A 15,000-nucleotide genomic window follows, 5' to 3' on the forward strand; every position below is an offset into this window, starting at 1 on the left:
ATTCTCTCAAGACTTGCATGGTTTTATAGTCAGCGAATTCAACTTGTGTACATGTATATAATTTTATGACTTGGAGAATTTTCTGATTTGATGTAACATTTGTACTAATATTCATTTGTAGGAGAGCACATTAAGAACTGGAGGAAGCGGTACTTTATTTTACGACAGGACGGGTCTTTCCTGGGATACCGGGCCAAGCCTGAACATGGATTGGGGGACCCCCTCAACGACTTCACCGTCCGAGGTCAGTCTATAAATAGAAATAAGATTCACTGGGTAATCCTTTTAAAAAAGACAAAACAAATGATATATCACAAAAATGTATTTTACATCATGTACATGGAACGATAAAGTACAAGTAATAGAAATGTACTCAAGTTATCTTAATTTCAATGTGGATGAGGAAAAATTAAAGATATCTTAGATTTTGAGGTTTTGATGTTACAATACACAAATAAAAAGTCTTTAAAAATTTCATCTCCCTTCATGTTGTCACAAAATTCACAACATCAGTATTCAAGATGTATAATTTCAACTTTATCTCTTTAGATACAATAATTAATGATTCAAAATGATCTTATTGATTTGAAAGGTAAATTAAAAATAATATTTGAAGAGGTAAGAAATGCTGACCATTAAAGTGTTTTGCAGATTGCCAGCTGATGAAACAAGAGAAGCCCAAGCCTAATACATTCATTATACGAGGTCTGCAATGGACGGTGGTAGTGGAGCGAATGTTTTACGTGGAGAGTAACGAGGAGAGAGAGGACTGGATCGCAGCCATTCGTTCTGTGGCCGAAAATCTCAAGGTCACAGAAGAAGAAGGAGGGTTGCTGGAAAAGGAGAAGAAGAAAGTGGTAAAGAACGAATTTACTGTAGAAGTACCCGGTATTTATGAGATTATGTCAGGGTTAAATTAACTTAAATAGATACTGTAAAATTACTAATTTTAATGGGGGGTAGTTTTCGTTGTTTTCAATGTGTGAAGAAACCCATTAATTCATGTCCACCACGATATGAAATGTCATAAAGATAACAACTCAACAAAGCTTCAACCATGAAATCAAATCCTCTTAAACCCATAGATTTTCCTCAAACCATGAAAATTTTACCTCATGAAAATATGTGATTTTACAGTAGTGGTATTCTCTGATATAATGAAGTTGTTAGTGAAACAAAACAGAAGGTAGTTAATACAGTGTATTGATTTCTATTTAATGCTTAACATGCAACCAGATCATTATAACGACTGATCTTATCTGGTAGACATACAAAAAGTGGTATTAATTAATAAACTTTTTTCGCAAACAGACAGTTGAAAATAATGATTATTTTTTTAGCAAATGGATGGTAAAAATAATATTTTATGATTTCAAATAAACTTGTAAACACTTACAGTACCTGTGTTATCTTGCAGTCATTAGATGACTTTGAATTCCTCAAAGTTCTGGGGAAAGGTACATTTGGGAAGGTGATTCTGTGTAAGGAGAAGACAACCAATCATCTGTACGCCATCAAGATCCTCAAAAAGCAGGTCATCATAGCCAAGGTAAGAGATCAATCAATGACAGTCAAAACCTGTTATCTCAGTCTCAGTGGGGCCGAGAAAAACCTAGAGATGCTGTATACAGGGAAAGTTTTGCCCCCAATATATTCCAACCCTTTTGCCCTACTAACAAATGGACAAATTTAACATGGAAGACAGTATCATTTCTTAAATAAATTTAACTGGGCAAATTAAAATGCGACAAAATTGTTTTCAAGTGTGAAAGGGCAAAAAAATCACATGGGGCCAAAATAACCTTTAATACAGTATTCATTGATTCAAGATATTGAGGTTAAAATATCATACTCACTTCAGTATAATCTATTGATGTTTGAGATGCTGAAGTTCCAACTTGCACTAATCAAATCCTGGCAATGAAGGAGAGGAGAATATTAATTCATGTTCCCTTTGTTTTATTGATCTTGTTTGTTTTGTTTGTTTAGGATGAAGTGGCTCACACCCTCACAGAAAACAGAGTTTTACAGACCACTAAACATCCATTTTTAACAGTAAGGCTCTTATAGTATACTTTAATGTTACATGTAGCTGGTAGGATGTAGACAAACCTCTATGCTTTCACTAGTGTATGTCAAAAATTTGTGTTTGTCTGTATTGATCACTTAACATCATTATACTTTTTGTTCAAAGAATTCTGTTTCAAAAGAAATTGACCGTTTACTAAATTTAAGTTTTCCTAATAATGAAGAAAAATAAAATTGTAAAAAAAATTAAAATTAAAATTTTAATAGATTTATCCTTCTTAGAAGATCATTCCTTTGTAAGTGTTCTTGATGAATTCTTTTTCTGAAATGCTCTTCTCTGTTTCCAGCAACTGAAGTACTCTTTCCAAACGCCTGACAGACTCTGTTTTGTTATGGAGTACGTCAATGGGGGAGAACTCTTCTTTCATTTATCACGAGAACGAATATTCAGCGAGGACCGCACACGGTTTTACGGTGCTGAAATTATATCAGCGTTGGGATATTTACATGAAAATAATATCGTTTATAGAGATCTCAAGGTAAATTCAACATCTATGTGCTAATGAGATATGTAACTATTTAAGTGTGAATTACAATAATTAAGAGGCTCTTAATCTGTTTCAATCTGTGTTTAATATGTGCTGCTGATGTAATCTTTTTTGTAGGATATAGGATATTTACTTCTGATGAATGAAATCTTCATAATTTATGCTGTATGAATTTATTTATAGTAAACAATATTTCCATTTGGAATTTCTTGTAAGTTTAAAGCAATGCTCCTAGAGGCATACACACACATGATATTTTAAATACTGTGTAGATCACTACACTTTATTTTTGCAAGTTAGCTATTTGGTATTTATTAGCAAGACAACATTTTCAATTGCTGTCGTTTCAGTTATACTTTATCTCAAATAGATGTATGTGTTAATAATATATTTGTGAGCAGACAGACCCATATTATTACTCAAAAAATATATTTTTCAGAAACAAATGTTCACAAAGCTCTTGTCTGTTGTAGCTGGAGAACTTATTATTGGATAAGGATGGGCATATTAAGATAGCAGACTTTGGTCTGTGTAAAGAGGAGATGTATTACGGTGCTAGTACCAAGACTTTCTGTGGAACTCCAGAGTATCTAGCCCCAGAGGTATATAATGTCTCATATAGTTATACCCCCCGCAAACGAAGTTTGGGGGGGTATATAGGAATCACCTTGTCCCAGGGGTTCAAAATTCCTCAAGCCCGACGTCCCGGACGAACAAATTCCGGATCCGGACTCGGCATTTAGAATTCGCCAAAGTCCTGGGACTTGGCTATGTTTCTTGTTTATCCTTTTTTAAGTTAAAACTTGATCATAAAGCTAAAAATAAAGCAAATTCTCAAATGAATTAAGTAAAAATGTGGGTTTGTGGGCGTTAAAATACCCATAAAACATGACAAACATTTCGAAAATACAATCCGTCTTTTTATTTTCCGTTGTGGAAATCTTGCTCTTACGCAATTCCTCATGTTTCCTCCTATATGACAAACGGCAATGAGTTTGTAAAATTTCGTTTTTAGCTGTCACTTACAGCACATTCTAATTTCTATTTATGTAACAGATGGTTTTTTCAGTAGTGAGTATTTGTAAAAGTAATTGTAATGTACCAATAATCTATCAGTCTGGTATTGTGTTGAAATACTCATACGTATGACTATATGACAGTTTTATATGAGTTTATGGAGGAAAAATAAAACATATATTAATATATATAGTCTTTATTCATTCAATGCAACAAATGAAAATAAATTAAAAGTAACATATATTTAATGATGTATAGGTAAAAATGGACTCTGAAATTTCTTCCTCGGACTTGCCTAAAATTTACTCTTTAAGTCTTGGACTTGACCATGACAAAAAAAAAATTTGAACCCCTGTGTCCGTCTGTCTGTCTAGCTGTCTGTCCGTCTGTCTGTGCAATCGTGTCCAGTCTATATCTTTCTTACAGAGGGACATTAGAATCTACTACTCCACACTAAGATTGCTCATGACCTAAGGGTGTGTCATGACCTTGACCCAAGGTCATTTGGGGAAGTTCAAGGTCACTGGAAGAAAAATTTCATAATTCATGTCCGGTTTATATCTTTCTTATGGATAAACTTTGTTGGTTCTTATTTCACACAAAGATTGCCCATGACCCAAGGGTGTGTCATGACCTCAACCCAAGGTCATTTGGGGAAGTTCAAGGTCACTGGAAGAAAAATTTCAAAATTCATGTTTGATACATATCTTTTATGGATAAACTTGGTAGGTTCTCATTTCACACAAAGATTGCCCATGATCCAAGGGTGTGTCATGACCTTGACCCAAGGTCATTTGGGGAAGTTCAAGGTCAATGGAAGAAAAATTTCATAATTCGTGTCCGGTCCATATCTTTCTTATAGTTAAACTTGGTAGGTTCTCATTTCACACAAAGATTGCCCATGACCCAAGGGTGTGTCATGACGTTGACCCAAGGTCATTTGGAGAAGTTCAAGGTCACTGGTAGGAAAAATTTAATAATTCATGTCCGGTCCATATCTTTCTTATGGTTTAACTTGGTAGGTTCTCATTTCACACAAAGATTGTCCATGACCCAAGGTCATTTAGGGAAGTTCAAGGCCACTGGAAGAAAAGTTTCATAATTCGTGTTTGATACATATCTATATTATGGAATATCTTCTGAAAAACCCAGCGGGAGTATTTTGTCCCATTTGGACAGTTCTAGTTACATTTTGTTTCCTAAGATAGAATTAAGATAAGAAATCAATTCAGTTGGTAAAGTGTTTTTTTTTGTGTGAAAAAATGATATATTAGAATTTGTACAGGTAATTCTGAATTATATGAATTATTAATTAATTTTTATTGATGTCTCATATGTCACATCAATCACAAATAATAAATAGATGAATATTTTGTGAAAAATACCTTTTGTTGGTTATAAATAAATAAAACATTATCTAGACACTTGCAATAATTAAAATACAAGACAATATTACCCCTGACTGATCTCCCTTTGACAGGTGCTTGAGGACAATGACTATGGCCGTGCGGTGGACTGGTGGGGAACGGGAGTTGTGATGTATGAAATGATGTGTGGAAGACTGCCCTTTTATAATCGTGATCATGACATTTTGTTTGAACTTATCTTGCTTCAACAAGTCAAATTTCCTCGGACGCTGTCGGAAGACGCTACCTCTTTGTTGTCGGGCCTGCTGGTCAAGGACCCCAAACAAAGGTCAGTTCCTCCTTGCTTGTAGAGTGGACAGTGGTCACTTATCTTGTAGAGCAATGAGAATTTTGTTCTCAAAGGAGCAGTTCTAGTGATATCAATGTATATCATAGACTTATAAATACATGTATTTGATGGAATATTATAAGCATTTTGAGTTTTTTTTAAATTATATTGATATATATTTTTGGCCATAAAAGATTTTTAACCCCTAAAATTTTTTTCTGTAATTGATTTTCAAAAAAAATTTAGCCAGGTCTGTCTGGTACAACATGCATTAGACTTGTTATCTCTATCATGTCCACGATTTTAAGAGAAATGGGTATCAAGTGAGGAGATATATGTATAAAGCTTTAGTTGTATGACAACCTATTTTTACTGGGTTTTTCTAGGCTGGGAGGAACGGAGGATGACGTGAATGTGATTAGGGTCCACCCGTTCTTCAAAAGTATCAACTGGCAAGACCTGGTGGAAAAGAAGGTCAGTAATACACAAACAGAAGTGATATTTCAGGTGATGAGACGTGTACAGAGGTAATATATCGGTAATACATTTGTGTAGGAGATGTATCAGTAGTACACATACTAAGGTGATATATCAGCAATTCACATTCCAGAGGTGATGTATAAGTAATACATGTACATAGATGAGATATCAGTAATACACAAGTATCAGTGATATTTCAGTAAAACATAAGTGTAGGTGATGTATCAGTGATACACATATAGATGATATATCAGTAATACACATACATAGGGGAAATATCAGTAACACACCTATATGGTGATATATCAGTTATACACGGGTTGATATATCATTAATATGTAAACAGTTGATATATTAGTTATATATGTACACAGGTGAATTATCCATAATATTCTTACCTATGTGATATATCATAAATAACTTTGGTGATGTAGCTATGAGGAGGGGGCTTTTCAATAGAAACTATAATCTGGGTGACAGGTTTGGTATTTATTTATGGCTCATTAAAATATCTTCAACTTTTATCATGGAAAATAATTGCATCATTAGATGTAACATTATATAGGAGTCATTGTAGTGTTATCAGTTATCATGATTTATCCAAGACAAATCCATTAGGGTTGCTGATATTAAATTTAAACTTGTAATTTAACTAAAAAAATTATTTGAATGAAAAAAAAACTTCAGGTTAAGTTTATAAATGCTTTTTCTCATTTAAAGTTCCGATTTAAACTGTGTATTTTGTCTTATATCTCCCTGAAAACATTTTCAGGGTTATCATATGGTTATTGTTTTGTTATAAGTGTTACTTGTTCAGATATCGTTTAAAAGAAATGTACGTGGTCTGTTGGACTTCTCAATAGCGACCATGCTGACCAATCGCGGTTTTGTACCCCTGTCAGTTCAGAGGTCACAAAGAGGCCAGATAACACATTCTTTAGTTTCTGCATTTATCCTTTCTGAGCATTTAATCCCTATTTTTTGATGTTGTTTGTGCATAATTTGTATGAAAAAAAATATATTGACAACAACAAAAACAGCTTTATCATTTCAGCTTAACATTGCTTCCCCTATTTCATTTTAATCTTCCTATCTTCAGTTGACAGAATTTTTCTTAAGCTTGGCATGAGTTTATCTATATTTATTTTAACCCTCATTTTCGCATTGCATTTTTAACAATCATCAAGACATATATTAAAAAAATAATGGAATGACGTTCAGGGGCAGATAACTGTAGTGAGGTTATAGCGGGTCGCTAGCGAGCAGTGCACCATGCCAAAGGAGAATTCTGTCTTTTGTGTTCCTCAGCATGTTCTGTTCTCCTCTCTCAGATTCCGCCACCCTTCAAGCCTCAGGTGACCTCTGAAACTGACACCAGGTATTTCGACGACACCTTTACCGGGGAGTCCGTGGAATTAACCCCGCCCCAGGTGCCAGCAATGCCGGAGTACGAGGCTTCCAGTTACTCCCTCGATCGCATCGACGAAGACATGACCGAAATGGAAAACATGCCGTACTTCGAGAAGTTTTCCTACCACGGCAGTAAAATGAGCCTGGCCCAGAGTCATAATAGTGTTATGAGTTTTGATACGACATGGAGCTCATGATCAAAACGTCAAGGGAACCAAAACCTCAGGACATCTAGATGAAACATAGGAGTATATATATGTGTTGAGTATTCACAATATGTCACCTGTATTTAATGTTAAAAAGGTTTTGAAGGATGCTTGATGAGCATTTGCTTGGATAGAATAATATTACATGTATCATGTCCCAATATTTTTGGGGAAATATTTTCAAATCTTTATAGATATGTGTCACTGAATTTCAGTACACAATAAATAATATGATGACACTTTTTATAAGCTGACCGTTTGACATTGATGAATTTTACCAGCAAAAAAAAAATACTTGTTTGTATGCTTTCTTAATTGTTTTTCATTATGAGGAAATGTGACAGTATTTTCAAATTTTGGAGCTTAAGATTATTCATACAAAGAACATAACTTACTCCTTGTATGAGTTGGATTTATAGAACATATAAGATTTTTTTTTTTTAAAGGAATTTAATATTTGTGCCTGAGGCATCTTATTATATGACATGGTAACATGTTCACCATATAACATGTGAAAACGTAAGGTTTGTAATGTAGATTGAATACCTTCAATGAATTTTATTTTCCTTTATTTAGGTAAATGTATGTCTACAATGAATGAATGTCTCTTATTGTTATATTTTAAGAATGCAAGTGCTATATACCCATAGGAATTGTTTCAAATGAATTAATTTCATGTATAAAAGGTTGTTTTTACACTGCAATAGATTTGCCGATTTTTTGTCTTAATTTGTACTTGTATTAATTGTGTTTTTGACATGACAGAGGATTTTTTTTTTAAATTTTGATCAATAAACCAAATTACTTTCAATTTGAGGTTTTGTCAACTTTTTGTTGCACATTTAATATGGATCACAAAGACTGACTGTATGGCTGAAATTCAGAATTGATTTACAAAATAAAAAATTTATCAATGTTTACATAATGTTTTCTTTCATGACATATATACCAAGTCATCAACAAGCATACATGTACAATGCAAGTCTGCACAATATACTTAGTTAATAGATATCATTTGTAATAAAAGATAATTTGTTTGGCATATTAATGTTCTGATAGGTTGTATGAAAATATCATTTCTTTATATGCTATTTAACAACAGGTTAACATTTTACTCTCATTGAAGATTGTCTTACTATCAAAAGCAAAAATGGCTCATAGAGCATTGAAAGACTTAAGAATTTATTTTTTTACTCAATTGCAGTTACATGTTTATGACTTACATAAATGATAAAGAAATAGGTTGTGAAATCTGTGATTTAATTTAGGGAGGGGGAAACTAAAATCTGTATCTAAATCTTTATTTATTATTTATTTTATTTTAATCAGACCTATAAAAGGATAAAATATCATGTAGATGTATGTGATTTTTATAAATGTATCATGCTCCATTTGTGTTTTTTCACTACACTAGGAAAAATTTTTACAGCAATTTTTAAAGATATTTTTGCTCTTTTGAATTTTGACCACTTTTTAAAAACCTGCTAGTTTTGAAACTAAATGCAAAAATGAGTTCTTTTTGAAGCATTTCTCATTACCAGATCTTTTTAACAACCACAAAACCTTTTTTCCAACCATGAATTACAACCATTAATTAAAAATGTTCAAGGCTTTGTACTCAGAATGGCATGCCAAAGGTTACAGAGAACACATGAACTTTTTGTGAAAAATTGGTAATCCAGCAGTTATGCACATGCCTTTCTTACAAAGGGATATATTCCTTTTTTTGCCCCCAAAAATGTAGATATACTTTTTTAAGTTTGTATTGAGCACTAAGTATTAAACATGGAACAAAAGTGGTGTTATTTTTCTAAATGAATTTGGCCAGTAAGCAAGGAACCAATATCTAATTTATTAACAAGAATTGTCAGGGTTCTTTTCTGAATAATTTGTTTGATATTTTCTTAATTATTTTCTTGTGATAGTCTTACATGTACTTTTTTTTTTTTAAGTGTTCATGAATGTGTTTTTAAGAATGTTTAATAAGATAATATTTTGTGTTCAATTTTTATATTAAAACCATGCTTATCAGTTTTAGTACATGTATTACTTAATACTTACTGGATTCATTATTCATCATAATCTCTCCAGGAGAGAAGATTTTTTTATTTGTTTTAAGTCTCAAATGCATAAAGAATTTCTATGACATGAGCATCTTAAAGCAATGATTTTTTGTTGTATAACTATTTATTATGTGTGAAAGGTGTGCATTAGTTAACAAATTGACAATTATTGTTATTCTAGGAACAGCTTAAAATAACTGACAGCCAAGAAGAGGGCTAATAATTAAACAACAGTTGATCTTATTTTGAGAATATTGCCCAAAGGTTAATAAGGAACACACAAGAAACAAACTACCAGGCTCCGACAAAATAAGTTGTCCGCCAGAGCAGTGTTACTCTGTTACATCTGACAATTAATAAGGGTCAACTAATTAATATGATTGACAAAAATGACAAAGAAACACCTTCAAAAAGATGACCTTCCATAGGCAAGTAGCTTTAGGGGGTGACTTTAAATACAGTTTCCAAGTATCTATATCAAGTTTAGGGGAATCACTGGCAATAGAGTCCGTCAGATTGGGATTAATATGACATTCATGTAAATCTGACATGGCTGTAATATCTTAACTCTGTTATAGTAACTGTTTGAATACTTGAAGTGATCAGTATGATACATATATGACGTATATACATGTATAAGCACCAGTATACGTAGATTAATTAGAACATTGAGAATGTTCACAAATTATCAAACCTAAATATCATTTATGAAAATGTCTGTGTATTGTTATTAGATTTGTTATATTATTGTAATGAAATGAGCCAACCTTTCAATAAAGATCATTTTATTGATCAGAGAGAGAGAGAAGGAGAGAGAGAGAGTGGGGTTTGACTTCAACAGTAGGATATTATAACTATAAGTTTACTATAAGAATATTGCACGGGTCTACTACAATTGTATTGCACTACAGTAGCATACCTACCTTTCACAGTTTAGTAACTCATACTTTGATACTGTCAACAGTTACATATGTAGATAATTTATAATATGGCACCTTCCACAGTTAGATTATTCATACTTTGATACTTTCCAAAGTTGGATAATTCATACTTTGAATCAAATACAGTTAGATAATTCATGCTTTAATACCTTCTACAGTTAGATAATATACATTAATACCTTCTACAGTTAGATAATTCATACTTTGAAACCTTTCACTGTAAGATAATTCATACTATGAACCTTCCACAATAAGATGATTTTTATTTTGAGACTTCCAAAGTTAGATAACTCATTCTTTGATACTTTCACATAAGGTAATTCATACTATGGTACTTTCCCCTTCAGAGTTAGATAATTTGTACTGTGGTACCTTTCACAGCCAGGTAATTCATACTTTAATGCTTTAATCTACCGCAGGATAATTCATACTTTGATATCTTCCAAATTTTTGTTATTCATACTGTGGTACCTTTTACTGCTAGTCAATTTATGCTGTTGTATTTCTATAGCTATTAGATAATTCTTACTGCGGTATCTTTCACTGCTAGATAATTCATACTGTGGTATTTTTCACGGCTAGATAATTCATACTGTGGTACTGCCTTTACTGTTGGATAATTCATACTGTGTCCCATTGCTATGATAAAGAGCCTTTAGAGAGAGAGAGAAAGCATAGTAACCAGAATCTTAACTGAATGTACATGTCAAACTGTAACAAATTGAATAATAAAATAATTTAACACCAACTATTGTCTTAGTTTCTGTACAAGGTTATATACTCTATACGGGGTTATTTTTGCCCTCTCACACTTACAAATAATTTTGCCCCATTTTGATTTCGCCCAGTCATAGTTTTGTTTAAGAAATTATACTGTATTCCTTGAATTTGTCCCGTTTTAAATTTGCCCAAATGAGATTAATCGAGGGCAAAAATTTCCCTTTATACAGTACATAAGTGGGAGGTTATTTCTTATAATTTGTCTCACTCACTATATTGATGCATATTCATCAAGTATACTTTGGATAAGGAACTCGAGAATATAAAGGCCCATAATGAGAGAAAATTAAAGTTATGAAAATGTGTCTTGAGGTTGAGTACTGGTTTATAGGTAATCAAGCTCTTTTTATACAGTGAGGGGGAACAAGAAGGTATGACATTTAACCTCTGTGTAGTCGGGGGGGGGGGGGGGGTGAATTGGACCACAGGTATAGAGGTAACCCTGCCTGATCTTGATTCTCAAGTAAAAAAAAAAAAAAAAAAAAAAAAAAAGAATAGAATAATGTGTTAGGAGTATGGATGGATTGATGGGAAAAGCAACTGACATACTGTTTGGGATGTTATATCGTATATGTACATGTAAGTACATTTTAGAAGAGTTGCAGAACAAGAAATAAGAATTTCAGTATCTGTTTGGTCATGATTTTGCATGTCTCAAACATGTTCTTTGATGTACCTATTGATTCAGAAAGAAATGAAGGTACTACCATTGTTTTGTATTTTCTTTTCCTTTGGCAAGAAAGAGTAAGATAATCCAAGTTTGGATCTACTTTTGTATAAATTAACTGTTTGTTACATGTCATCTGATTGGATAAAAAAAATTGTTTATATCAAATAATCTGTGTTGCCTACACATGGCAGTTGATATAAAGCATAAGCTGCCCCAATCCAGGTGATATAAATTGTGTAGGAATTAAATTCATTCCATAAATATTTTTCTCACGTGATCTTAACTTGGTAAAGAGCAAGTCATTAAAAAGAAACAATTTAAAATATTAACTATGTTTCATTGATAGATTCAGCCCCCATGGAAACCAGATGTGAAGAGTGCCTGGGACACAAAATACATCCCTGATGAATTTGCCCGTGAGAACACGATCTTAACACCACCAGGCCAGGAACATTTGTCAGAGAGCATGAGGCATGAGTTGGATGCCATTGATGAAGAGGGGGAACTCCCCTACTTTGAGCAGTTCTCGTTTCACGGGAACAGTAGCAAGAGTTTTGGCGGATACCTGAGCGAGTCCGTGAGACATACCGATGAACTCTTCTAATGTACCGGTGGAATGACTTGAAGAGCATACTCACACAGTCATGTGACTCAGTGGGTGGAGTAATATGGTCATGTGACTCGGTGGGAGGAGTTATATGGTCATGTGACCAGAGAATTGTACAGAATGGTAGATTAATGCAATCTCAGTATTAAGATAAAGAATTATTTAGGTAAAAAAAATTTCCATTCCTTGTACTTTATATTTTTTTTTTCTTTGAAGAAAAGTAATAATATATGTATACTCTCAAGTTGTCAGTTTAGTAATGCAGTTGTTAGAAAACAGTAGTCCTTGCTGTTAACAAGAAATCTTTTATAAATCTACCTCTGTTTTCATGTTGTCAGTCAATCAGATCTTGAAACTTATTTCAGCCAAAAAAATACTTTGTGTAAATTTTGTTTTGTGTTCTGTTAGATCTGTATTTCTGTTGTGGATGTCCAAATATTGTCTTTGGTGCAATATTGTTCTAGCAATAGAAAAATCACTTGTTCTTGTCACAAAATAGTTTTACTAAATTCCTATTTTTTGGGCCTATAATATTCCGTATATTTTCTTTTTTCATGGAGAAAAAGGTTTTTGAGAAAGTAACTGGTTACATTGAGATGTAATTGAATTCAGCAGTCTAGAAATCATTTTAAAATGTATGATTGCATTTTTAGCTGGTAGAACAGGTATTATACTTATGTGTAAGGTTGCTTTAGTATTTTATGCTTTGGTGAGGTTTTATTTGTAGGGATGTATTTTGCATACAGCTGATGTTATAGTCTTAATCAACCAATCTAAAAACAATTAATTTATCCTGTCAATTTTCATCAAATAAGGTTAAGATTCATTAAGATTTTCAGATTTTTTTTTTAAATAAGCTACTTTACCAGGTTCCGAAGAACACCTCTCCTGAAGTAAAACAATTTTAAAGATATTGGACTGTTTTAATTGTATGGATATTTTTTTTGGGGGGTGACCGTAAAGAGACTAGTTGGTGAAAATAACTAAAAAGGAGAGTGCTTGAATCACGGTTTCCATCCACCCTTGAAGAATATCAAATTCGGGGGGGGGGGGGGGGGGGGGGGCTGCTGGTAAAATGTTATGTTATTGTTGTTTACATAAAAAGTTGATATGTAATACTATTAGGTTACTTAACTGAGAAATAATCAATTAAGAAAGTTTAATTACTTTGTTCCATCCATCTAGTTTTATTTATAATTACCGGGTACCTATTTTATACTGAAAATAACCTAGTCAACATTTTCTTACTTGTTAATTAGAGTAGATATATCATTCTGCAGGTTGACTTACAGAAATTGAAACAATATTTTGCGTACTAGCAGTAATTTATATATACATACAAGTGGTTCTGAAAACATTGGATGACATGCAGTAAATTTTAGGCACTATTTCAAAAAATAATTAAGGGGTGGGGGGGGGGGGAAGTGCCAGATTTTGAGAAATGAAAATTATGATGGGAATGAAGAAAAACAAGTCATGGCATTTATTTCCGCAAAAGTGAAAACCAAGTTCTTATTACAAGTGTTTTTATTTTTGTACCCTAATGTAGCAGATTTCCTGGATATATTGAACAGGTAATATAATACAGATTAGAAAAACATATGAGGGCTATAGATTGTTTCCTGTTGTAAACAAATGGGTTCTTTTTCAGTCAAAATGGGATATTAATGGTACTTCCTATAAGATACGTTATTAATTTCTATGATTCCAGTATTTCATAATATATATGGGAACTTTTGTATTCTTGGGATGGGATAAGTGGTTTTTTTTTGTTCTTTGGAGATATTTGATTATGTCTGATTTTTTTTTTCTCTTGTTATTTGTAAACTGAGATTAATCAATGCTTAACAATGTAAATCATGTTCCTTATGAAATCCTTTTTTATATAGATATGTTCTGTTGTGTTTTTATGCTGTTAAAAGTTTTGCTATCATGATTTTAATAGATTAGTCGTATTTGTCGTCTCTGCAAAACAAAATATCTGTTATATTCCTCTACAGTTCTTACAGAGATTTAAAAAAATTGATACCACGTATTCATATATTTATAGCACATTATTAAGTTTTTCTTTCACAAGGTTTTTTTTACAGTTTTTATGTTGGTGTTTTATTTTAAGCCCCCCGATTTTAGACCCCCCATTTTTTACACCTGTTGAGATACTATTTTTATTACATCTGACAGCTTTAATAATACAGACAGCACAAACAAAAGGTTCTTCCAATCTTACATACTAATAAGGACCAATGTTATAATGTTGTGTGTTAAAGTACCAATAAAGTTGTTCAAAAAGGTGCTTCATTTGTTTTAATTCTTTTTTTTTGATCATCATGGTATAGAGTTTTCTGTTATTTAAGGAATCACTGTCTAGTTAGTATAGTATGCCAGGGCATCAACGATAATGGGAAACATGGGATAATTTGCAGCCCGTTATGCATAAATTATTCCATGTTTCCCACTATTGTTGATGTCCCTGGCATACTATACTAACTAGACAGTGATTCCTTATATTTCCATTTCATTGTGAAATAACATTGTAGATTTAGATTTTAAAAATG

General features: G+C 32.6%; 1 protein-coding gene and 1 pseudogene across 2 annotated transcripts; one reads left to right on the forward strand and one right to left on the reverse strand.

The window, feature by feature from the left end:
• The first annotated feature begins 126 nt into the window (after positions 1 to 126).
• Positions 127 to 13,496, forward strand: LOC134235164 (RAC-alpha serine/threonine-protein kinase-like). Of its 2 annotated transcripts, none has more exons than XM_062717264.1 (9): positions 127 to 244; positions 652 to 857; positions 1,418 to 1,549; positions 1,990 to 2,055; positions 2,376 to 2,567; positions 3,050 to 3,178; positions 5,074 to 5,288; positions 5,675 to 5,762; positions 12,185 to 13,496. In XM_062717264.1, the coding sequence occupies exons 2-9, from the start codon at positions 663 to 665 to the stop codon at positions 12,440 to 12,442; spliced, it is 1,275 nt and encodes a 424-aa protein (XP_062573248.1). In that variant the 5' UTR covers positions 127 to 244; positions 652 to 662; the 3' UTR covers positions 12,443 to 13,496. The 2 variants fall into 2 exon arrangements, with proteins under 2 accessions (XP_062573248.1, XP_062573247.1); XM_062717263.1 differs by lacking the exon at positions 12,185 to 13,496 and adding an exon at positions 7,100 to 11,136.
• An 895-nt stretch (positions 13,497 to 14,391) lies between these two features.
• Positions 14,392 to 15,000, reverse strand: part of LOC134235166 (NAD-dependent protein deacetylase sirtuin-2-like) — a 12,918-nt pseudogene continuing 12,309 nt past the window's right edge.

Source organism: Saccostrea cucullata, unplaced genomic scaffold (genome assembly GCF_032062105.1).
Source record: "Saccostrea cucullata isolate Sc308-1 unplaced genomic scaffold, CSIRO_AGI_Scuc_v1 ctg3476, whole genome shotgun sequence".
NCBI lineage: Eukaryota > Metazoa > Mollusca > Bivalvia > Ostreida > Ostreidae > Saccostrea > Saccostrea cuccullata.

Coding starts and splice junctions, on each gene's coding strand:
- LOC134235164 (XM_062717263.1), top strand. CDS start 663: ATGAAACAAGAGAAGCCCAAGCCTAATACATTCATTATACGAGGTCTG. Junction 2,056..2,375: donor CTAAACATCCATTTTTAACA/GTAAGGCTCTTA, acceptor CTCTGTTTCCAG/CAACTGAAGTACTCTTTCCA. Junction 3,179..5,073: donor CAGAGTATCTAGCCCCAGAG/GTATATAATGTC, acceptor TCCCTTTGACAG/GTGCTTGAGGACAATGACTA.